This window comes from Bos mutus, chromosome 4 (assembly GCF_027580195.1).
Source record: "Bos mutus isolate GX-2022 chromosome 4, NWIPB_WYAK_1.1, whole genome shotgun sequence".
Classification (NCBI taxonomy): domain Eukaryota; kingdom Metazoa; phylum Chordata; class Mammalia; order Artiodactyla; family Bovidae; genus Bos; species Bos mutus.
In genome coordinates, this window is record NC_091620.1 from 27,936,292 (window position 1) to 27,960,847 (window position 24,556).

Consider the following 24,556-nt stretch of genomic DNA (forward strand, 5'->3'; position numbering starts at 1 on the left):
CTGAATAATTTTCCATGGTGTGTGTGTGTGTATATCTTTATCCATTCGTCCATGATGGAAGTTTAGATTGTCTCTATATCTTGGCTACTGTGAAGGGAAAGGCTCTCTCCTAAGCCTGGGAAACGCTGTTGTTGTTGTTCAGTCCATAAGTCATGACCGACTCTTTGCAACCCCATGGACCACAGCATGCCAAGCCCCTCTGTCCTCCACTACCTCCGGGAGTTTGCTCGGATTCATGTCCATTGAGTTGGTGGTGCTATCTAACTTCTCATCCTCTGCTGCCTGCTTCTCTTCTTGCCTTCACTCTTTCACAGCATCAGTCTTTCCCAATGAGTCAGCTCTTCACATCAGGTGGCCAAAGTATTCGACTTTCAGCTTCAGCAATAGTCCTTCCAATGAATATTCAAGGTTGATTTTCTTTAGGATTGACTGTTTGATCTCCCTCCATAGAAAAAATGACTCATAGGTCTGGTCCAACCAACAGTTCTGGTCTCTTCCTGTGTCTTGTTTGACTGTATAAGTGAAATTGCCTCTCCCATGATCTTAACTGCAGGCATAAAGGACCTGAGATTTCTATTCCTGACCCTCAAGAGGAACCTCATACTGTTCAGTGGTCTGTTGACTTTAATATTTCTAGTCATTTGAAGCTACATTTTATTTATTTACCTTTCAGTTTATTTATACTGCTACTTTCTCTGCCTTAGAAATGACTGGTATGTTCATTTTTAACTCTGTGGTTTAACCTCTGTGTATACCATTATTAAAATCAATTTTAGAAAATCACAGGCATGCTGTGGAGACCCATCCCTAAATACTTTTATGAATGATTTAGTGCAGGGCTAAATAATTACATTTTGTGGCTGAAAGATGCACAGTTGATAAGTAAGAGGGATTGGCTATTTCTTTGCCTTTCTTAAATATATACTAAAATTATGAATTCTTATATATTTAAAATGTAAAATCACTTTGATAGCATAGTTGAGAGCTCTGGGGGATTTTTCCTCCACCCACATCTTTCTAAATTTGGTTTCTTAAGTATTAGGAAAATACTGGGTTAAGTATAGGTCTGATCGTTATGAGCAATATACAGGGCACCCAAAAGGAATGATGTCTTGTCCTAGTCCTTGAAAGCAAGGAGACAGAATGAATGTGTATCTACATATGTATCAGGGCTTCCCTGATGGCTCAGTGGTAAAGAATCTGCCTGTAATTCAGAAGACATTGGGTTTGATCCCTGGGTTGGGAAGATTCCCTGGAGAAGGAAATGGCAACCCACTCCAGTATTCTTGCCTGGGGAATCCCATGGACAGAGAAATCCTGGCAAGCTACAATCCATGGGATCACAAGGGTCAGACACCAGTTAGCAACTAAATCATCACCACCACCTACACAGGTATCAAAGGCTGATTGGTGACTAGTATGGAGTGATGATTTATTCACTCATTCCACATATACTCACTAAGCTTCCCCTACATCCCAAGCACTGTGCTTTGTCTTGTAGAGGAGGTGGTAGATGAAATTGACAAGGTCCCTGCTCTCATGAAATCCATCAGGATTGATGCCATATTCATTGAAGTGTTATTACATGCCAGGCATTGTTCTGCCACCTTCACATGTACTAACTGTTAATCTTTCCATAACTATCATGAGGCATGAGATACATTTACAACTCATAAGTGTTGGAATCAGGATTTGACCTCTAGCAACTATCTCCCCGGGACGGGGGAGCCTGGTGGGCTGTCATCTATGGGGTCGTACAGAGTCGGACACGACTGAAGTGACTTAGCAGCAGCAGCAGCAGCAACTATCTCCATAACACAACTCCCACTTACATAATGCACCAACATGCACAGGTTTATCAACCTGTAAACTGTGATAACGGAGAAGGCAATGGCACCCCACTCCAGTACTCTTGCCTGGAAAATCCCATGGATGGAGGAGCCTGGTAGGCTGCAGTCCATGGGGTCACTAGGAGTCGGACACGACTGAGTGACTTCACTTTGACTTTTCACTTTCATGCATTGGAGAAGGAAATGGCAACCCACTCCAGTGTTCTTGCCTGGAGAATCCCAGGGACAGGGGCGCCTGGTGGGCTGCCGTCTCTGGGGTTGCGCAGAGTCAGACACGACTGAAGCGACTTAGCAGCAGCAAACTGTGATAAGTGCTTAGAAAGAAGAGTACAAGATGCTGTTTGGGGGTAGCAAAGGAAGTGGGGTTAGAGAAGAACACATGAAGAATGATTTAGTCACCAGTTAAGTGAGAACAGAAGATAGACTGAGTCAAGTGAAAGAGCTTGGTGAGTCCAGCTATGCTTTTACCTGGCTAGAGTCAATTTCTGGAGAAGGCAATGGCAACCCACTCCAGTACTCTTGCCTGGCAAATCCCATGGATGGAGGAGCCTGGTAGGCTGCAGTCCGTGGGGTCACTAGGAGTCGGACACGACTGAATGACTTCACTTTCATTTTCACTTTCATGCATTGGAGAAGGAAATGGCAACCCACTCCAGTGTTCTTGCCTGGAGAATCCCAGGGATGGGGGACCCTGGTGGGCTGCCGTCTCTGGGGTTGCACAGAATTGGACACGACTGAAACGACTTAGCAGCAGCAGCAGAGTCAATTTCTAGATAACCTTAGTCCAATCATTAATCTCTATGCACTCAATTGTTTTCATGATTCCTATTTGGTTGCATTGCCCATAACACCCATATGATTGTGTGCAACTTAATTGAACCCAGTGCTTTCTTTCTTTCAAAGCTTTGAAACCCATCCTTTTTTTTTTTTTTCCTGAGGTAGAGAAGTATGTTTCCGTTAATTGCATTCTGCTTGGGGCTAATCCACCATACAGCTGTGGTTGATGTCCAGGTATGATTCCGAGGGTCTTTTCCTTGCCCCCATGAGAGGATAGGTCTTTCTAAGAGGTCACAAGACCTAGTTCCTCAGGGAAGGAATCTTGAGCTTTTCACCATCAGCATCATGATCATCTGATTCTAACCCTTTCTTGGATATCTAGATAATGAGGTTCTTGGAACCCGGACAAACCTCTTAACATTACTGTTTTTTGATATTGTTGAACTCCAGAGATTGAACTCTTTCTCTATTTCATTTAATCACAACTCTAGTCGTAGTCAAACAGTTGAAGGATCCATCTCTACTTTTCCTTTTTGCCTCCCCAATCTTAATTGTACAAATTCATTTTTGATAATATTTACTCCTTCTAGAATACAGGCCTTCTCATTCTTTTTTTAAAAAATATATTTTAATTTGTAAAATCTATACCTCTTCATGGTTTTCTTTGATTAACTCAGTTCATTAAACTTTTTTTCCCAAGTCTCCAGGCATTTTTGTATGCTATTTACATGATATCCTTTGAACTCAATATTACAACTTGGTGCACATGCCTGCTTATATTATCCAACTATATCATGTACTCTTCAAGGGTGAGAATTATGCCTTTTCTTTATAATTCTTCTACAGAGTCCTGCATGTTGGCTAACTGTGCCAACTCAAAAATGTTCCTAAATAATGAATACAGTGTCAATTCTTTATTAGTTGTCTATGACTTTCTCTGTGTGGTCTCAACCTTGACTTTAGTTTGCCAACTAAAAATACACCCTTTATATGGTATTAACTAAGGATAAACAATGTGTTCATTGATTGACTTTCTTACCTTCCAATCTGTAGTGTTGGCATGGAGAAGAGTTAACCATCACGTATTTTGGGTTTCCAGTGTCCTTAAAGTAAAAGTCCAAATGCTGCAATGAACATAATAGAGTTTTAAAGAAAGACTCACAACAAAGCCAAATCAAAGTAGCCAACCTACCAATGGACAAACAAAACAATGTTTCAGAAATGCTCAGGAAAAGAGAAAAATCCTTTACAGTAATGTGTTGGAGAGGCTAGTGAAATTCCTACATTGGGAGGGTTTACTCTAGATACCCCTGAAGTTTCTTTCCAACTAAGATGCTATTTTAAAATTCAGAGTTAAAATTAAGAGGACTAAAAGGAATATTAGCAAGTGACTGTAAAAATGAGGCCTTGGGAATTTTTGGTGAGAAGGTCAATAGTTATTTTCTGTTGAGTTAGATGCTAAGTGCTGTGTGATGCTTTCAAAGCAACTGTGATAAATTATTAAGTACTTGTAATTTATTACCCACATCAGGGAATAATATATTGCAGTGTGAGCTGAAGACACCAGGCAGTGCTGGCTGAAGCATTTGTCTAGATATTGCACAAGATTGTCTGAAAAGCAACAGGCTCATTAGTAACTCAGGTTGTTGCAGGAGACTGTGTTTTCCTTGTTATGAGTTTTTCCATTTCCAACTAGAAAGTGAAGAATTGTAGAGACACATTTACATTAGTCAAGTGCCCTGGTGAGACTTCTGCCCTCTGAAATTATTGGGATAATCACCGGTGTTTTGCAAGTGTAAGAAATGAAGGAGAGACCATGACTTCTTCTATCGAAAATAAATGTTTTATGAATTCTTTATAAATACATATTTGGGCTTTTGACTTTTCAGTTATCTGTGGCTGATGTGAAATGCTGTTAATCTATTGTTTGTTAAGCTAGTTGCAAGCTACATTTTCTATTCTGCTTAGTGTAATTTTAGGAGGAATAATTCACACTAAGCATGCGGAAGCATGCCTCACATAAGGATTAATTCATAAAGTCCCTAGAGATGACCGTTTTTCATAGCATCTTCACAATCTGAGTGTTTTCTTCTACTGATTCAAAGCACATCATTGAATTTGTTATCTGGAGGAAAATAAAAAATACTCTTGCATTTTCCTGGCTAGCAATTATAGGAGCCCTTGTCATATGCTGAGGCTTGTTAGCTCTGAAACACCTTGAAAATCTTTAATTTATTTCACATAACTTCTGGAAATTCTTACTTTTTTTTTTATCATTCTCTATTGTAACTAATGCTTTTCTTCTGAGGTATTCTAAATTTTACCTCCGTTCTAATGTGTTCCCCATCAGCTCTACTTATAGACAAATTATTTCACTGCTCTTGAGAGCTTTCCATAAAACTTTAAAAGCATCTATCCACCTGTACTAAGCCGTGTGCTGGTTGAAGAGAGGAGGAAGGAGAGGAGAGAGGTGGATGAGTGACAGCTGGAAGAGGGTGGTGGAGTCTTGGAAAAGCAGAGAAAGTTCAGAACAGGCTAGTATGTAACCAGGAGCAAGACTGTGTATACTGAGTACCTCCCAGTTGAAAAGTAGGAGACCTTCAACCATTCTGCCTGTGAATATCACTTACCATATTGTATTCACGTGAAAATGTTTAATAATTGGTTGGAATCATCAGCTCATACTTACTTATGGTTTGGAACCTATTAGAAAGTTGAAAGAAAAAGTGACCATGCAAATAAACTAGAATAACCAATAGGCTGGTAGTTGGTTGGAACTGGATTATCCAGAGCAAAGGAAACCTTAGTTGTAGACCGTCTATCATTATTATTTTTTTTAACATTATACTTTCCTTTGTCTGGGGTTCTGTCTTAGAGCTCATTTGAGAGTCATGAGGCAAAGACATATCAGAGTTAGAAGGACCAGCCAAGACTAGAATTGTGTGTCCTTTCAAAAGACTGTGTATGGGGTGGGGGGACGACTGAGCTCTTGGTTAATTACTAACCCATTATGAGCAATTTACCATGTATGTCAGGCTCTGTTCTAAGTGTTTTACATGTGTAAAAACACTGCCCAAGCCCATTAAATGTGTCAACACCTTTGCCTCCGGGCAGCCTCCTTCCAGACTTGCTTCTTTCAGACAGCTTTCCTGACCTGCAGGAGAACCCTCTGAAACTCATACCAATCCTATGTGGTTAGTACTACTTACTGTTCCCATTAGGATGAGAAGGAAATTGAGGCACAGAGAAGTTAAGTAATTTGACTAAGGTCACACAGCTGGAAAATCAGAACTGAGTTTGGGCACAGGCAGTCTTCTCCAGTGTCTGCGTTTCTAGTCCCTGTTGTCCTCTGCCTGTCCAGTGTGGCTCAGCAATGTCTTTACTCCACAGGAGTCACATTCCATTAAGGGCACAGGGCCCTGTTTCCCTTCTTATGGCCTCTGTTGCTGCAGACTCCACTTGCGTCTTCAGCGTCTACACTCCTGTTAAATAAAACCCATGAAAGTGCATATAAATTGCAAAGATCAATAAAAATGTTATTTCATTATTTCCCAAACAGGTAAGCTTGCCCCTTAAGTCCTTTTCCGCCTTAAATTTAAAAGTTTTCTTATTTTCTAAAGCCTGTAGGGTGATAGAATTCTGCTCTGCCCCAAAGGATGCTAGCTTTCTATTTATATTTAAATCCAGTAGAATGAAAAGCACAGTTGCTGGGTCACACCAGCCATGTGGCAGGGGCTCAGCGACTACACATTGCTGGCGGCTACTGCCCGGACAGGGCAGCAATAGGACATGTCTATCACTGTAGAAAGTTCTCTTGGGTGGCACTAGACAAAACACAAGATAGTATTTCCTTTCAAATGAGGCAGCATCATAATTACATGACTTTGATATTGGACCATCTCATTTTTTAATCACTGTCTTTACACTTATAGAATAAATAGGATACCACGTCTCTCCCCCTCATTCCTCTTGTTTATTTACTTTTCCCTTTAAAATAAATACACTTGGCCCTGTTTCTTTCTTTCTTTTTTTTTCTTCCCTCCAGTTTTCTTGCTTCCACTCATTCTTTCATACTGAAAATGTGTGAAAGGAGCTGCCCAAGCCCATTAAATGTGTCAACACCTTTGCCTCCGGGCAGCCTCCTTCCAGACTTGCTTCCTTCAGACAGCTTTCCTGACCTGCAGGAGAACCCTCTGAGACAGACCCCTTGGACTTGAGGCTCTGCATCACCCTTGAATTCAATTTCTTCCTGAAAGGCATTCATATGCTATGTATTTATTTGCATTTTTCCTGCTATGTATTTGTTTATTAGTAAGATAGAATTCACACAGTGCACATGTCAAAGAGCATCCAGGATTCTATTTAGTAAATCACCCGAGATCACCAATTTCATGTATCTTTCAGGCCATCCAACACTTTAACAGTACCTTGCACATTTCAACAGACCATTGGCCTAATCCTATGCAGCAGGCATTTAGTAGCAGCTCTCTAGTTTTTAAAAGTCACAACAAACAGGATCGGTTGTTTGTTAGATACTCTCACTGGAAGACAGAGGCTGGACTGTTCACTCTTTTATTTATTAATCCACCAGACATTTATTTCCTATACTGCACACTTTGCAGGGCACTGAGGAGTCAGAGTTAAAGGCACAACATTAACCTGAAAGAGCCAATAGCCTAGCCAGGAAAACCAGAAGCTAAGTAAGTGACGATAATATGGTGGAATAAATGCTCTGATTGGAGATTTCTAAACTGTGTTGATGGAATTATCAATGACCAGCCAACACTGGGAGGATGTGGAATCAGGAAAGTCTTCTGGAGAAGTGGACCCTCCAGATGAGTCTTGCAAGACAGCAGTTATCTAAGCAAAGGCTTGTAAGAGTATCACCTTTGCAGGTGTTGAGTGGGTATGGGGTTATTGGTGACAAATGAGACTAAAGGCTGAGCTAGATTATGAAGAGCCTGGATTTTGTGCTGGAAAAAAAAATGGCATGCTGTTGGAATATTTAAGCAGGGAGTAACACTCACCATTGGACTAATATTTTAGACCACACACAATGGCAACTATTGAACTGGAGGCAAAAATACTGGAGAAGAGGTAATTGCAATATTCCAGGTGAGGGCTAAGGAGGGCTTTAACTAAAGCCATGCAGGGGAGAGGGAGAGAGTGGGCAGATTAAAGAGGGATTTTGGGTTTGAAACAGCAAGACTTAGTAACACATTGAATGAGGGCAATTAAGCACAGTGAGGAGTCTAGGATAATGGCCAGGTTTCAATCAAAGATATTGCTGCAAAAATTTCTCCATGGGTGAAAGACCACGTTAAATGATACCTATAATTCTTTGCAGGACTGTGGGTCATAATTTAAAATTTTATTAACTTTTAGGACTCCTGACAACTTCCACTGAATATTGTAAAATATAATAAAGCTAACACTTAACATCTACATAATATGGTGGGATATCTTTTTTTCAGATACTTTAGCAAAACATTCAACATAAAGTACTTAATATTGGCAAGGCTGCTGTACAGTCATATTTTAGTGTGTTATTTTTGTTGAAGTATAATTGATGTACAATATCGTGAAAGTTACAGCTGTACAATATAGTGATTCATAGTTTTTAAAGGTCTGACTCCCTTTATATTTATTATAAAATATTGGCTATATTCCCTGTGTTGTGCAATATAGCCTTGCTGCTAAGCTGCTAAGTTGCTTCAGTCGTGTCCGACTCTGTGTGACCCCATAGACGGCAGCCCACCAGGCTCCGCCGTCCCTGGGATTCTCCAGGCAAGAACACTGGAGTGGGTTGCCGTTTCCTTCTCCAATGTGTGAAAGTGAAGTCGCTCAGTTGTGCCCGACCCTCAGCGACCCCATGGACTGCAGCCTACCAGGCTCCTCTGTCCGTGGGATTTTCCAGGCAAGAGTACTGGAGTGGGGTGCCATTGCCTTCTCCAGTATAGCCTTATAGCTATTTTATGCATAATAGTTTGTACCTCTGAAGTCCCTACCCCTATATTGCTCCTCCCTGTTTCCCTCTCCCTACTGGTAACCACTAGCTTGTCTTCCATATCTGTGAATCGGGTTTTTTTTGTTGTTGTTGTTATATTCACTAGTTGTTGTATTTTTAGTCTCTACGTATAAGTGATATCATACACTATTTGTTTTTCTCTGTCTGGCTTATTTCACTTAGCATAATACCCTCCACCTCCATCCATGTTGTTGCAAATGGCAAAATGTCATTCTTTTTTATGGCTGGGTAGTATTTCATTGTGTGTGTATAATGTACTATATATGTTGTATAATACCACACACACACACATATCTTAGCAATTGTAAATAATCCTGCTCTGAAAATTTGGGTACATGGATCTTTTTGAATTATTATCTTTGTTTTTTCTTTCAGATATATACATATATATATACATACATATTATATATATATGTATATATATTAACCAGGAGTGGAATTGCAGGGTCATGTTGTAGTTCTAATTTTAGATTTTTGAGAAACTTGCATACTATTTTCCACAATGGCTGTGCCCATTTACATTCCCACCAATAGTGTATGAGGGTTCCCTTTTCTCCATGTCCTTGTCAACATTTGTGATTTGTGTTATTTTTGATCACAGCCATTCTGATAGATGTGAGATCGTATCTGATTGAGGGTTTGATTTGCATTTCCCTAATGATTAGCAGTGTTGGGCATCTTTTCATGTGCCTGTTGGTCATCTGCATGTTCTCTTTGGGAAAATGTCTGTTCAGGTCTTCTGATCATTTGTAACTGGGTTGGGTTTTTTTGATATTGAATTGTATGAGCTGTTTGCATATTTTAGATATTAACCATTTATTGATCATATTATTTGCAAATATTTTTTCTCATTCTGTAGGTTGACTTACACTATTGCTGGTAATAGTATAAATTTGTATAATTCTTTTGGAAAATGATTTGGTAGTATGCACTAAAAGGGCTTCCCAAGTGGCGCTAGTGGTAAAGAACACACCTGCCAATGCAGGAGACATAAGAGATGTGGTTTTGATCCCTGGCTTGGGAAGATTCCCTGGAAGAGGGCATGACAACCTACTCCAGTATTCTTGCCTGGAGAATCCGATGGACAGAGGAACCTGGCGGGCTACAGTTCACAGGATCACAAAGAGTCAGACACAGCTGAAGCAACTTGGCAGGCACACATGCTAAAAAGTATAGAGCATATAAAAATATGTTCATCTTGCCATGAAATTATATCAAAGATAGTCTTCAAAAGAAGAAAAGAGCTATGATATGGAAGTGTGTATTGCATGGGTACTTAGACCTGTGAACTATTGTTCATGACCTAAATGCTGAAGAACAAGGAGAAGAGTAAGTATAATTGGTTATATCAATTCCAAGGAAGGTTGACTAGCTGAGAAAATGATGACTCTCAGTACTGTACAAGGAAATCATGTGTGCTAAGTCTTAAAGCACACCTTGCTAGAAACCCAGCGTTCTTTCTGCAGCTTCTCTTGAAATAGCATAGAAGAATACTAACAGAACAATGATCAGTGGAAAACCGAACACCAGAAGTATGTGCACATTAATAAAAACTGATATTTATGGGTTTACGTGGATTAAGTCTGAAATATGTTGAAAAAAATTTTAACTCTAGGATGGTAAGGTTGTGGAGAGTATTATTTTCCATGTTTTTCTTTAGCTGTTGTTCAGTCTGTTTTTGTGCTATGATGCCACAATGATACTTTAACAATTATAAAAGTACAAAAAAAAGCAAAACAGTTTTATTTTGGTTTAGAATTGTATTGTTTAGGTCTTCAGTTTTTCCACAAGATTGCTTGTTATTATCCTTCCCAATTTAGAAGAGTTAGCTATTTAATAATGGAACACATGTGCAGCAATTCTAGTACTGCATTCTGCTTTCTAAAAATTCATTCAGCACAAATTTCACAGAAGCCCACCTACACTTTGGAGCTATTTAATTTTTCACAGTTTTATGCCCATGTTGTATGGTAGCAACCATGGAAAAATAAATTGAATGCTAACCGTGCTGCAGAAAATAGATGAAATGTATGCTGTGAGCTCTAAAAATGACAAACCCAGTGTTATTTTGGCTATTTTTCATGCTTAATAATAATAAATGGAAGCAGGAAGGAACAGGCCCTGTATTTGAATTCTTACTATTCTCTTGAGTCACATCCTACCTGAAGCCATTCAGCACCGTCTCCTTTTCATCTGATGCTGTGGCCTCTTTCCTTACCTTCTTCCTCCTCCTCTTTGCCCACTTTTTGCCTTTTCTCACATAACTTATGATTTCGCCTACCTGAGTCTCACAGACACTCACTGGAGATGTTTTTTCCTGGAGGACAACGAGCAAGCATTTGTTCGACTCTGGATTTTTGTCCTCATGAAAGGCATTGACCTGTTTCTCCCTCTTTTTCCTCCTTAAACTTCTCGCATAAATTGGCTCTGAGAGACTTGCATGTCCATTCACTTCCTTTGCACAATGCTGTGTCCAATTAGAGCCCGATGAGAACCTGGTTCCTATTGACACCATCGACATCTAAGAAGATTAGTGATTTTTTTTTCTAAAATAAAAAAGATAAACCACACAGATATCAGGTCAATAGGACCAAAGAAAATGAAAGAAAGGTAATATCACCCTTTCGAGGGCTGTGGATAGGAGTTGGTGGAGGGTGAGAAAAACCTGTTATCAGAAAACAATGTGGTCACCTGATTTCACATAAATCACAGCACATCTGGGACACCCATGATACCAGAGGGATTAGACAGTATAATCCCTGTTGCACAGTGACTAATGCAGGAAAAGAATTTAACAGTTTTGAGGTGACACTGTTAGGTTGTATGATTGTACAATTTTATGCCCAGCTGCTGTTACAAAATCTGTGAGACTTAAAATGAGTATTTGTTATTTGGTATTAAAGAAATGACTTATGAATCCAATCCCATTTGCTTCTTTCACCTCTTGGAGCCCAAATTCTGTGAAAACCAGGGTCTGGCCTCTCATCTCCTGTGCCTGGCGCAGTGCTGGCAGGAGACTTTCTTCCCATTGTTGCTGTTTGCAGTTGCCTTTATCCTGTGCATGCTGAGGGTGGAGCCTTGTCTTTCACGTGGTAAAGAGGAAGCAACCTATTGGTCGCTGGAGAAGAAATCACGGCAAATCTTTTCTGGAAAAATGTGATGTATAGATTAACTTCCAGTGCTTCAGTGTACACCATATATTTAAAACGTAGAATGTATTCAAATCACAGATTATTGAAATATTCAGTGATTTATCTCCCACTTAGGGCTCATCAGGTTTCAGTTCTGGATGGATGAGCTAAAATTTGGCCAAGGAGTTCCTTCATATCTTTTCATATTTTCCTGAAACCACCTTTACCAAGGCTTCAGATCCTCACTGGTGGGGTTTGAATGACAGCTTTTTATTTCCACCTGTTTCTCTTGTGGTGTAGGATTGAACACCTATCAAAGCTACTATAAACTCACGTGCCTGAAAGCTAGAATACTAGAGTCACCTCCATCAATGTCCCCAGCTGCACAGACTCACCTCTGGGAGCCTCTGGGCTCCCCTCCACCCTACAGTCACTTTGCCCGTAGACCGTCATTTCCTCGTGTTCCTTGAAATAAGATCACCTGGGAGACAATTATATCCTTATGTGAGAAAACTCATTTTTTTTAACATAACAACAAACATTATATTAAATTGGAAAGAGTGTCCAGGTAAAGTATTAGTTGTGTTTTTGTTTAAACGATAGGTTTTTATGTCATTGAAAACAGTTATTGATATATCTGTAGAGTTTGGGTGGGAAACATTTATGGACAGGTTAGCTTTGAATGAGATAAAAGCTGTTGCTTTAATTAAATTCTGGCAATGTAGGTTTTCATGTTGTTCCTATTAATTACTATTTTTGTCAATATGCATTGTTGTCTGGGTTTTGGTCACAATAAGATTAAACAAGCATCTGCTATGCCACCAAAAAACAAATAAGCAAATCCCCAATTAGGTAAGATGATACAGGCCTAGGTATAAAGATACAGAAATATTTTTAAGAGAAATCCAGTTATAGAAGAGCTTCCCTTAAGAAGCCATCCTTCAGCTTTTTTTCTTCTTACTTCATGACTTTCAAAAGCAGTACCCCACACATGCATTTTATCTGAGTGATTTTGTATATTGTACAACCAGGCTTAACTAAAACAGCAATCACACAATCACACACCTCAGTCCTCCCAATTTTGAATTTAGAAAATTTGTTTTCAATACTTTTAGACTGTTTTTTTTTTTTCTGGGTTTTGTCTCCATTTCCCCCCACAACATCTTGATTTTTTGAACTTTCATCTTAACATTCGTCTTACTGTGGAAGATTATGACAGCTCATACAGAAATGAACACCATACACAAATTGCACGTGTGTGTTCACATAGACATGCCCTAAAACAATCCTTCCAGCAGGACTGTATCACAATTTTGGTCCATTTGATATTCAGTGTTTATATTGTCATGAATCTGCATTTGATGTTATGATTGCTTTAGAAAGGTACTAAAATAACATTTCTCTTCTATATACATTTTGTTTTTCCTAGAATTAATTCCTTGCTTTGTCATAAGCTTTATTTTTTGGTGTATCTATCATGAAATCCATCTTCAAACTCGGGTAGAACTATGCATATCCTTTCAGTATGTGAAACACATCAAATATTCCATCAATTCTGGCTTTATTTTTTTGAGATACTTCTGGAATCTTCCATCTTCCTGCTCTAACCTGAACTGGGTGATCTCTAGACCAGTTCCACACCTGTTAACTCTGACCTCGCTGTATCATCACTTTGAGAAATCCATTTACCTTTTCTGTGTTGAATAACTTGTTACCTGGATTCAGAGTCTTCCCCTTTCTTGTTTCCTTCCTTGTTTGGATGGTGTAGATCCTACAGAAGCCTCCTAAAAAGTAGAAGGGAAATAGATTTTTGAGATTTCTGCATCTGTGAAATAGACTTTATTTTACCTACGCATTTGATTTATATTTTAATGGTTATGTTTTGTGTGTGTGTGTGTGTGTGTGTGTGTGTGTGTGTGTGTGTGTGTGTGTGTGTGTGTGTGTGTATGGAATAAAACTCGTCTTTTCTCATCATTTTGAATGTGTTGCTCCATTTTCTTCTGACCAGTAGTTCTGCCATTGAGAATCCAGAAGCCGTTCTGAGCCCTAATCCTTTCTCTAGAATCTGTTTTCACTCTCAAGTGATTTTTAAAATCTTGTGTGAGTGTTTCTTCATGTGGGTCTTTCCCTTCCTCTTCCTTCTCTTTTCTTTTTGCTAGAAGCTTGACAGGTGTTTTCAATTTAAAAACTCATTTTCTTGAGTTCTCCAATATTTTATTTCTTTGTAATGGTCTGTGTTTCTGTTTGAGACTTCACAGTTTGATGTTGAATATCTTGCATGAATCTAATTTCATGACAAGTTTTCATTTGTTTTACCTTATGAAATCTTTCCTCAACTTTCTTATCTATTGAGATGTTCCTATCTCACTTACCTTTTTAATTTCTATGAGCTCTTTCTTATTCTCTGAATGTTCATTTTTATAGCCTCCTGTTCTTGTTGCATGGACAGAATGTCTTCTCTCTGAGATTATTAATATTCTTGAAGTCATCATCTTCTTATGTCTTGTTTCTGTGTCCACTGAGTTCTTCTTTTCTGTTTGGTGTGGCATTAGGAATGTGATCCTGGTGCTTTTTGGAAGCTTGAAAAGTGTGGGTCAGGTTCACTGACTGTGGATTCACTTTAAAATGAGCAGGTAGACATGGTTATCTAATTGGAAGATATCCATTTATGAATATCAGTGTGGTGTTACCTTTTGGTCAGTTTCTGATGAAAGTTAGGCAGCTAAAGTCTGAATGTTAAGCAGGGAAGGGGGACTAAGTACTCCCCATTCAGCATACAGGCTTTCACTTTATAGAAACTTGCTCAGTCCTTGGTGTGCTTGAGTTCATCCTCTACAGAGAGTGATGCTCTGATCTGTGCAGAGAGGCTGGGGCTGGAGGAAGACACTGACACAGGTTTTCATCGAGTTTGATTTTCACTCCCACCTTCTGGAGTCTCTGGTGCTCCACTCCTAGAGCCTTCCTGGTGCTGGGTGGAGTGGTTGCTTTGGTATCAGTTACATTCCACCCCTTGTGGGTTTTCCTTTCGGTTTTTTATACTGTGATAAGTTAATTCTGACTTGATTATCATCTGCTTTTCAGCTTTTGAAACTTTGATAACATTTTTTTTCCTGTTTTCCGCATGTTATACTCAACAATTTAATTGGATAGTTGAAGGAAGTGGAGATAAACAAATGTGTTATATTTTCCATATTTACCCAGACTCCAGGCCACACAGCAGTTCATTTTCTTTTGCTGCTCTGTCCTGTTAGTGAATCTTAGAGAACAGTAGGACAGGCGAACTTGGAGGGATGTTGTGTCGTGTGACCTGTCACCATTTTCTGGGTTTTGAAAGTGGAGAGGGTGGAGTATGAGAAAAGGAAAGGAAGCAAAGGAAATCAGTTGGGTAAAGATATGAGAGAGAAATTAAAGGATGAAAGGAGAAGAGAGGCGTTTTGAATGGTGAAATGAAAGCTATTAATGGAGAAATCTGCATCAGTGTCTCCATCTTCTTCATGACTCTGCCGAACCACCTTCTCGTTTCCTTTTCATTGAACTGAGAAGGAATGAGAGTGCTCCCACAAACTGGTCTTCAGAACCTAAGCGCTTGATGGATACTCTAGTACTCTTGTAAAAATTAGCTTTTAAGTTACCCAGTCATCCTCTGATTTGTGAAGCCAGACTTCATAATTTTGAACTGAACACATTTTCTTATGTCTCTTCTATTTCTTCTCTTGTAGGCTTTAAAGAAAGTGATTAATTGTTTTTTATGTGATATTCTTTCTATTTTCATATTAGAACTTAACATAATTCACAGTACTCATGGGAGACAGTGTATGTGGTATATTCATAGAAATACAAAATGTTAAAATTCAAAGGCATCTTGAGGTTCCTGCCTGCTGTCAAGCACCCTTCTTTTTAGAAATGAGAAAACTGATATCCAGAGAGGTGAAGTGTCTGCCCAGGGTGGTACAGATGGCAAATGGGCATGATTCAGTGTAGGAATGAGAAAATTGTGTCATGTCACGAGTAAACTTGTGCTAGAATGGTAGGGCAAGTATGTCTGTCATACTATTCATTATTCAATAGTATTCATATTTCAGGATTTTTTTTCCACAAACTGCTTTTTATTTTATAGATATTTACTTGCTATAGTATATGGTTGAAATATACAGTAATGCATTCGTAGAGAGAATGAGTTTTATCTGGGAGTCACTGCATGAATAGAGGTTGTAAAATTGTATCACAGAAATTTATGAGGTAACAAATGGTTATCCTTTTGCCATTTGCAGTTCTGATCAGTTTTCATTTTTGTGCTTAGATGATATTGGGATTATTGAAAGCTTAATGTTCTTTTCTAAGAATCCCCTTAGATAAATGATATAATTTAATGCAAAATGTTATAACACACCTGCTGTGTTTCCTATAGCACCTTGGGTATAGATGTTTCTTGGTTTCAGTGAGTTTGATAGTGAATCTCTAAAGGATGCAATTTTGCTTTGACTTGTACATTCACAGCTTGCAATAATAGGAATAAAAAAAAAACTATTCTTGCAAGTTCTGACATGTTTTAACATTGAAATAAATAAAGCCTTGTGTAAACTGTTTGATTAGTTGTGATTAAAATGTACTGAACCCTACTACCATCCTTGGTTCTTAGAACTGATGTTTTATTTTCTTTTCAAATGGCCATATTAATGGTTATTTAAATTTTTTCTCCATATTCCTTCCACTTCCAGATGAGTTGTCTGTTTCTTATTGTAGAAAAGTAAAATTAAATCTCCCTTGTACATAAGCACAAGGGGTTTATTACATTGTATTTAAATTATTAATGACAATCACATTTTCTCAAGAAGTACTGGACATGTTTCACTGGTGGTATCCATTAAAAATAGATTTTGCTGGCTTCTGGGTGGCTAAATCAATCATAAACTTACTTCTGAAATATTTTCTGACTTGTTGATCCTGGTGTGTATGCATGTACCATACAGCTACTTTTTATAGTTCTTTAACCATGTATTCCTACAGTCACTGACAGGAGCTGGAGAATCTTATTCGTAGTGAAGCACATCCTGTTCTGTTGGTCCCATATCCCTAGGCTACCCTACAGCGTAGCATTTCTTACATCAAATTGACATACTGTTTACACATTGCGTTATTTACTGTGAGTGCCGCAAGACCAGAAACCATGTCTTCTTATTCATTTTTGTATCTCCAGATTCCAGCAGAGCACTCAACATGTAGTAAGAGCATGGTTAATACTCTGTGAGTGATGGTGGGTATGCATGGGTTCATAGGGAGAAGACTCCTACAGGATACTCTTTTGAGAAGCGGTTAATGAATGAAATTTTTGTCCAACCTGAACCAGACAAAAGTCAACTTTCCTAAGTTTTTCAGTTGGTCCTAATGGTATAAAACTTTGGAGTTCACATTTTGAGTATACTACCTTACCTGTTGATGCTGTTTAATTACATATATTGGGGAGATTTAATGACCAAGGGAACAATTATAAGAGATAATAGCAAAGTACAATGGGTATACTTAGTCATTAGGATAATGAGGTCTATACTTGATTCCTTCTTAGTTGTGTGACTTTGGGGGCAGTTTCTACAATAGAAAAATAAGTTTGTGGTATTTACCCTACTTATTCAATAGCACTGGAATATTATGAGGGTGAAATGAGATATTAAAGCATGGTGAACTAGTATTCAATACACGATTATTGTTATTATAATTATTTTCTATTTGTTCCAAATGGGCTTTTAGTTCAGGAAAAAGTAATAGAGTTAATTTCTTTTGTGTAGGGAGTTATGCATCTCAACTTACTAATTGTCTTCTATTTTGGGTAAAATCATCCAAAATTTATTTTAACAAGAATTCTTAAATTCCTACAATGCAATAGCAAAAACCCAAGTAACTCAATTTTAAAATGGTCAAAATACAACATTGTAAATCAAATATACTTTAATAAAATTTAAAAATAAGTAGATAAAAAATGGTCAAAGAATTTAAATAGACATTTCTCCTAAGAAGAGACACTCCCCATACAAGTGTCCATGATGTATATGTGAAAGGGACTTCCCTAGTGGCTCAGATGGTAAAGAATCTGCCATCTGCAGATGTCTTCTGCAGATGTCTTCTGCAATGCAGAAGACACAGATTCAATCCCTGGGTTGGGAGGATCCTTTGAAGAAGGGAATGGCTACCCACTCCTGTATTCTTGCCTAGAGATAGCATGGACAGAGTTATATGAAAAGGTGCTCAGCATCACTAATCATCAGGGAAATGCAAATCAAAACTACAATGAGATATCACTTTGCACATTTTAGTATGACAATTATCAAACAGACAAACAACAAACTATAACATGTGTTGGCAAGGCTATGGAGGAAATGGAATCCTTATACACTATTAGTGGAAATGTAAAATGGTACAACCATTATGGAAAATAATAGAGCCTCCTCAAAAAAATTAAAAATAGAACTACCATATAATCCAGCAATCTCACAACTGGGTATTTATCCAAAAGAATTAAAATCAGGATCTGGAAGCATTACCTGCACTCTTATGTACTCTGAAGCATTATTCACGATAGCCAAGAGATGGAAACAACCCAAATGTCTATTGACAGATGAATAGATAAAGAAAATGTGGTATATACATAAAATGGAATATTATTCAGCCTCAACAAAGAAGGAAATCCTACCATTTGAAACAACATGGACTAACCTGGAAGATATTATGCTAAGTAAAATAAGCCAGTCTCCAAAGGACAGATGCTATATGGTTCTACTTATGTGAGGTGTCTCAAGTAGTCAAAGTCATGTAGGTGGGACAGTGGTAAGAATCCAGCTGACAATGCAGGAAACGCAAGAGATATGGGCTCAATTCCTGGGTCAGGAAGATTACCTAGAAGAGGAAATGGTGACCCGCTCCAGTATTCTTGCCTGGAAAACTCCACGGACAGAGGAGCCTGGCAGGCTGCAGTTCATGGGGTTGCAAAGGGTAGAACATGATTGAGCATGTGTACGCGTGCGTACATGCACACATGCACACACACACACATACACACACACACGCACACACAGTAGACAAAACATAGAAACAAAGAGAATGGTGATTGCCAGGGGCTGGGAGGATAGGGAAATGGGAAGTTGTTCAATAGGGATAAACTTCCAGTGATGCAAGAGGAATAAGGCCTAGAGATGCTGTATAAAGTACTGCCTATGGTTAACATTATGGTATTCACTTAAAATTTTGTTAAGAGAGTAAGTTTCATGTTCCTACCACATACACACACACACACACACACACACACAAAGGGACCATGAAACACAAGAAGACTTGGAAATGATGGATATGTTTATTACCTTGATTGTGATAATAGTATCATAAGTATATGCATATGTCCAGACTCATTAAATTATATACATTAAATATATGCAGTATTTTTGGTGCATCAATATACTTCAATAAAACTGTTAAAAAGTTTTTTTTTAAGAGTTCTTTAAATAACTAAAATGTATGATGACTTGCTTTCAAAAATATGTCAATTCACTCCTCTCTTTTTAGTTCTCTTTGAATCCAAGAAGTTAAATATATAACTATATTTTTAACCTTTACATATCTTAAACACGTAGATCAAATCTTTCTGTGGAAAGTTACCATGTGCTACCTGGAGAAACACTCCAAGTACTTACAATAGCTTGAAAGATGGAGTTTTAAATGTTTTGGTGCTTTATTTTTGTTCTCTGCAGTCCACTTCTTAGCTTAGCCACTGTTGGGCAATGGTTGTGGTGCAATCTTTGCTTTGAATAGTTATTTAGCTAAAATAATAATGATCTTCAGTTATTAGCTCCTTCTTTAAATCAAGAATGTCAATCCCCTTTGAATCTCTGTTAAAATGCTGCTTTGTGTGAAGACCACTGATCAAAAGACAATATATAGGAGAATTCAGGTAATGTTGGTAAGTAGACTAAGATATAACTTGAGGTTTTCAGGCTTTAAGAGCTGTTGTTGAGATACTATTGAGAGTATCCTATTTGTAAAAGTTATTTGGGGGACTTCCCTGGTAATTCAGTGGCTAAGACCCCACGCTTCCAACGTAAGGGGCCTGGTCAGGGAACTAGATGCCACACGCTGTCACTAACAGTTTTCATGTTGCAACTGAAGATCCCACATGCTGCAATCAAGACCCGTTGCAGCCAAATAAATAAATAAATAAATACCTATTTTTAAAGGTATTTGGACCTGGACTTCCCTGGAGGCTCAGTGGTAAAGAATCAATCTACTCACGAGGCTCAGTGGTAAAGAATCCACCTACTAATGATCTGATAGACAGAGTGCCTGAAGAACTATGGACAAAGGTTCATGACCTTAGACAGGAGGCAGTGATCAAGACCATCCCCAAGAAAAAGAAATCTAAAAAGGCAAAATGGTTGTCTGATGAGGAGGCCTTAAAAATAGCTGAGAAAAGAAGAGAAGCAAAAGGCAAAGGAGAAAAGGAAAGATATATGAATGCAGAGTACCAAAGAATAGCAAGGAGAGATAAGAAAGCCTTCCTCAGTAGAGGAAAAGAGTAGAATGGGAAAGACTAGAGATCTCTTCAAGAAAATTAGAGATACCAAGGGAACATTTCATGCAAAGAAGGGCACAATGAAGGACAAAACAGGTATGCACCTAATAGAAGCAGAAGATACTAAGAAGAGGTGGCAAGAATACACAGAAGAACTATACAAAAAAGATCTTTATGACCACAATGGTATGGTCACTCACCTAGAGCCAGACATCCTGCAATGTGAAGTCAAGTGGGCCTTAGGAAGCATGACTATGAACAAAGTTAGTGGAGGTGATGGAATTCCAGTTGAGCTATTTTAAATCCTGAAAGATAATGCTGTGAAAGTGCTATACTCAATATGCAACCAAATCTGGAAAACTCAGCAGTGGCCACAGGACTGGAAAAGGTCAGTTTGCATTCCAAACCCTAAGAAAGGCAAATCAAAGAATGTTCAAACTACCACACAATTGCACTCATTTCACATGGTAGCAAAGTAATGCTCAGTTCTCCAAGCCAGACTTCAATAGTACGTGAACTGTAAACTTACAGATGTTCAAGCTAGATTTAGAAAAGGCAGAGGAACCAGAGATCAAATTGCCAAAATCTGTTGGATCATTGAAAAAGCAGGACTTCCCTGGTGGTTCAGATGGTAAAGCATCTGCCTACAATGAGGGAGACCTGCATTCAATCCCTGGGTTGGGAAGATCCCCTGGAGAAGGAAATGGCAACCCACTCCAGTATTCTTGCATGAAAATCCCATGGATGGAGGAACCTGGGGCCTACAGTCCATGGGGTCACAAAATGTTGGACATGACTGAGTGACTTCACTTTACTTCTTCACTCACTTCATCGAAAAAGCAAGAGAGTTCCAGTTCCAGTAGTTCCAGAGTGTCTACTCCTGCTTTATCGACTATACCAAAGCCCAAAATGTGTGGATCACAACAAACTGTGGAAAATTCTTAAAGAGATGGGAATACCAGACCGTCTTATCTGCCTCCTGGGAAATCTGTATGCAGGTCAAGAAGAAACAGTTAGAACTGGACATGAAACAACAGACTGGTTTCAAATCAGGAAAAGAGTATGTCAAGGCTTTATATTGTCACCCTGCTTATTTAACTTATATGCAGAGTACAACATGCAAAATGCCAGGCTGGATGAAGCACAAGCTGGAATCAAGATTGCCAGGAGAAATATCAATAACCTCAGATATGCAGATGACACCACCCTTATGGCAGAAAGTGAAGAACTGAAGAGCCTCTTGATGAAAGTGAAAGAGCAGAGTGAAAAAGTCAGCTTAAAACTCAACATTCAGAAAACTAAGATCATGGCATCTGGTCCCATCACTTCATGACAAATAGATGGAGAAACAATGGAAACAGTGAGAGACTTTGGGGGCCTCCAAAATCACTGCAGATGGTGATTGCAGCCATGAAATTAAAAGACACTTGCTTCTTGGAAGAAAAGCTAGATCAGATCAGATCAGTCGCTCAGTCGTGTCCAACTCTTTGTGACCCCATGAATCGCAGCACGCCAGGCCTCCCTGTCCATCACCAACTCCCGGAGTTCACCCAGACTCACATCCATCGAGTCAGTGATGCCATCCAGCCATCTCATCCTCTGTTGTCCCCTTCTCCTCTTGCCTCCAATCCCTCCCAGCATCAGAGTCTTTTCCAATGAGTCAACTCCCCACATGAGGTGGCCAAAGTACCGGAGTTTCAGCTTTAGCATCATTCCTTCCAAAGAAATCCCAGGGCTGATCTCCTTCAGAATGGACTGGTTGGATCTCCTTGCAGGCCAAGGGACTCTCAAGAGTCTTCTCCAACACCACAGTTCAAAAGCATCAATTCTTTGGTGCTCAGCTTTCTTCACAATCCAACTCTCACATCCATACATGAGCACAGGAAAAACCATAGCCTTGACTAGACGAACCTTTGTTGGCAAAGTAATGTCTCTGCTTTTGAATATGCTATCTAGGTTGGTCATAACTTTCCTTCCAAGGAGTAAGCATCTTTTAATTTCATGGCTGCAGTCACCATCTGCAGTGATTTTGGAGCCCAGAAAAATAAAGTCTGACACTGTTTCCACTGTTTCCCCATCTATTTCCCATGAAGTGATGGGACCAGATGCCAGATCCTCATTTTCTGAATGTTGAGCTTTAAGCCAACTTTTTCACTCTCCACTTTCACTTTCATCAAGAGGCTTTTTAGTTCCTATTCACTTTCTGCCATAAGGGTGGTGTCATCTGCATATCTGAGGTTATTGAGATTTCTCCCGGCAATCTTGATTCCAGCTTGTGCTTCTTCTAGCCCTCATTTCTCATGATGTACTCTGCATAGACGTTAAATAAACAGGGTGACAATATACAGCCTTGACGTACTCCTTTTCCTATTTGGAACCAGTCTGTTGTTCCATGTCCAGTTTTAACTGTTGCTTCCTGACCTGCATGCAGGTTTCTCAAGAGGCAGGTCAGGTGGTCTGGTATTCCTATCTCTTTCAGAATTTTCCACAATTTATTGTGATCCACACAGTCAAAGGCTTTGGCATAGTTAATAAAGCAGAAATGGATGTTTTCCTGGAACTCTCTTGGTTTTTTCATGATCCAGTGGATGTTGGCAATTTGATCTCTGGTTCCTAAAACCAGCTTGAACATCTGGAAGTTCACGGTTCATGTATTGCTGAAGCCTGGCTTGGAGAATTTTGAGCATTACTTTACTAGCGTGTGAGATGAGTGCAATTGTGTGGTAGTTTGAGCATTCTTTGGCATTGCCTTTCTTTGGGATTGGAATGAAAATGGACCTTTTCCAGTCCTGTGGCCACTGCTGAGTTTTCCAAATTTGCTGGCATATTGAGTGCAGCACTTTCATAGCATCATCTTTCAGGATTTGAAATAGCTCCACTGGAATTCCATCACCTCCACTAGCTTTGTTCATAGTGATGCTTTCTAAGGCCCACTTGACTTCACATTCCAGGATGTCTGGCTCTGGGTGATTGATCACACCGTTGTGATTATATTGGGAGTTCTTAATACTAGCATCCCCTGAATCTTCAGACTGAGGGACAGAGGCACAGAGATATCACATAACTTACCCAGTGTAACATAGCTAGTCAGAGAAGGGCTAGGATTTGGAGCCAGGAAGTCTAGCTCTGGGATGGCATCCATAACTGTCACACCACTGTGCCTCTGAGCATATGTTTGGATCTCTGATGAGCTGTGTCCAAGTGGTTGTTTTGTTGCAGGAAGTGGGACCCCTGCCAGAGCCCGAGAATGTACTCTTGTCTAACACTTGGAAATGAATTGTCCAAAGATACACATGTGCTGAGAAAGCAAAAGACTATTGGAAAGGGGCACACAGGTGGAGAGCAGTAGTATAAGGGAACCCAGGAGAACTGCTCTGCCATGTGGCTTGCAGTCTTGGGTTTTATGGTGATGGGATTAATTTCTGGATTATCTTTGGCCAATCATCCTGACTCAGGGTCCTTTCTGTTGGTGCACACATTGCCCAGCCAAGATGGATTGTAGGAAGAAGGAGTCTGTGAGGCAATAGACATGTGGTATCTCCTTTTGACCTTTTCTGAATTCTTGGTGGTGGTGATTTGTTAGTTCTGTGTTTCTTACCAAGACCTCCTGTCAGAAAGTAACTCATGCACATGGTCACTATGGTGTCTGGTCCGGGTGGGTGGTTCCAGTCAATGTTTCCCAGAACACTTGAGTGGCTAAGTCTCGTCCAGTTCTGCTCCTCTGTCCGTGGTGTTCTCCAGCCAAGAAAACTAAGTGGGTTGCATTTCATGACTGCATTCTAGTTTGTGTGGACCTGAGGAACCCAGCCCAGCCCAACCTGCCTCCTGAGCATCAGAAGCTTTGAGTGTCACATGGAGACAGGCAGGAGAGGGACACTCTGAGCCAGTCGTCTCCATTTCCACTTTTAGGGGCCAAATGGGAGCAGCCTGGAGCTTATGCCCCTTCTGCACCAGGACTTTCATTCCCTCATTTCACTGCTCTTCAGAGTGCATTTAAGGATGATGTGGCATTTGATAGACAAAAAATGTTTGGTGGGGCGAGGAGAGATAAGCACAGATTTAAGTGTGATTTTACTGTTTTAATCGATGTTGTTAAAGATAACACTTGCTTCGCTGTGATGTGCGAGATAAATCTTCTCTTTCACAAAGTGCACTTGAACCTGACAAACAGACGCCCTTCTATCACATTGTGCACTTGGCCGCTACGTCCCAGTTG

At 39.4% G+C, this 24,556-nt stretch overlaps 2 protein-coding genes across 5 annotated transcripts in view; one reads left to right on the forward strand and one right to left on the reverse strand.

The window, feature by feature from the left end:
* LOC102266899 (ATP synthase F(0) complex subunit C2, mitochondrial-like) overlaps window positions 1-12,239 on the reverse strand; it is a 59,713-nt gene extending 47,474 nt beyond the window's left edge. The window contains 3 exon segments of the mRNA XM_014481303.2: window positions 10,937-11,157; window positions 11,276-11,320; window positions 12,182-12,239. Coding sequence (XP_014336789.2) covers window positions 10,937-11,157; window positions 11,276-11,320; window positions 12,182-12,239 — 324 coding nt within the window.
* Window positions 1-24,556, forward strand: part of GRM8 (glutamate metabotropic receptor 8) — an 851,777-nt gene that overhangs the window by 324,535 nt on the left and 502,686 nt on the right. The gene's annotated exons all lie outside the window — the stretch shown is intronic.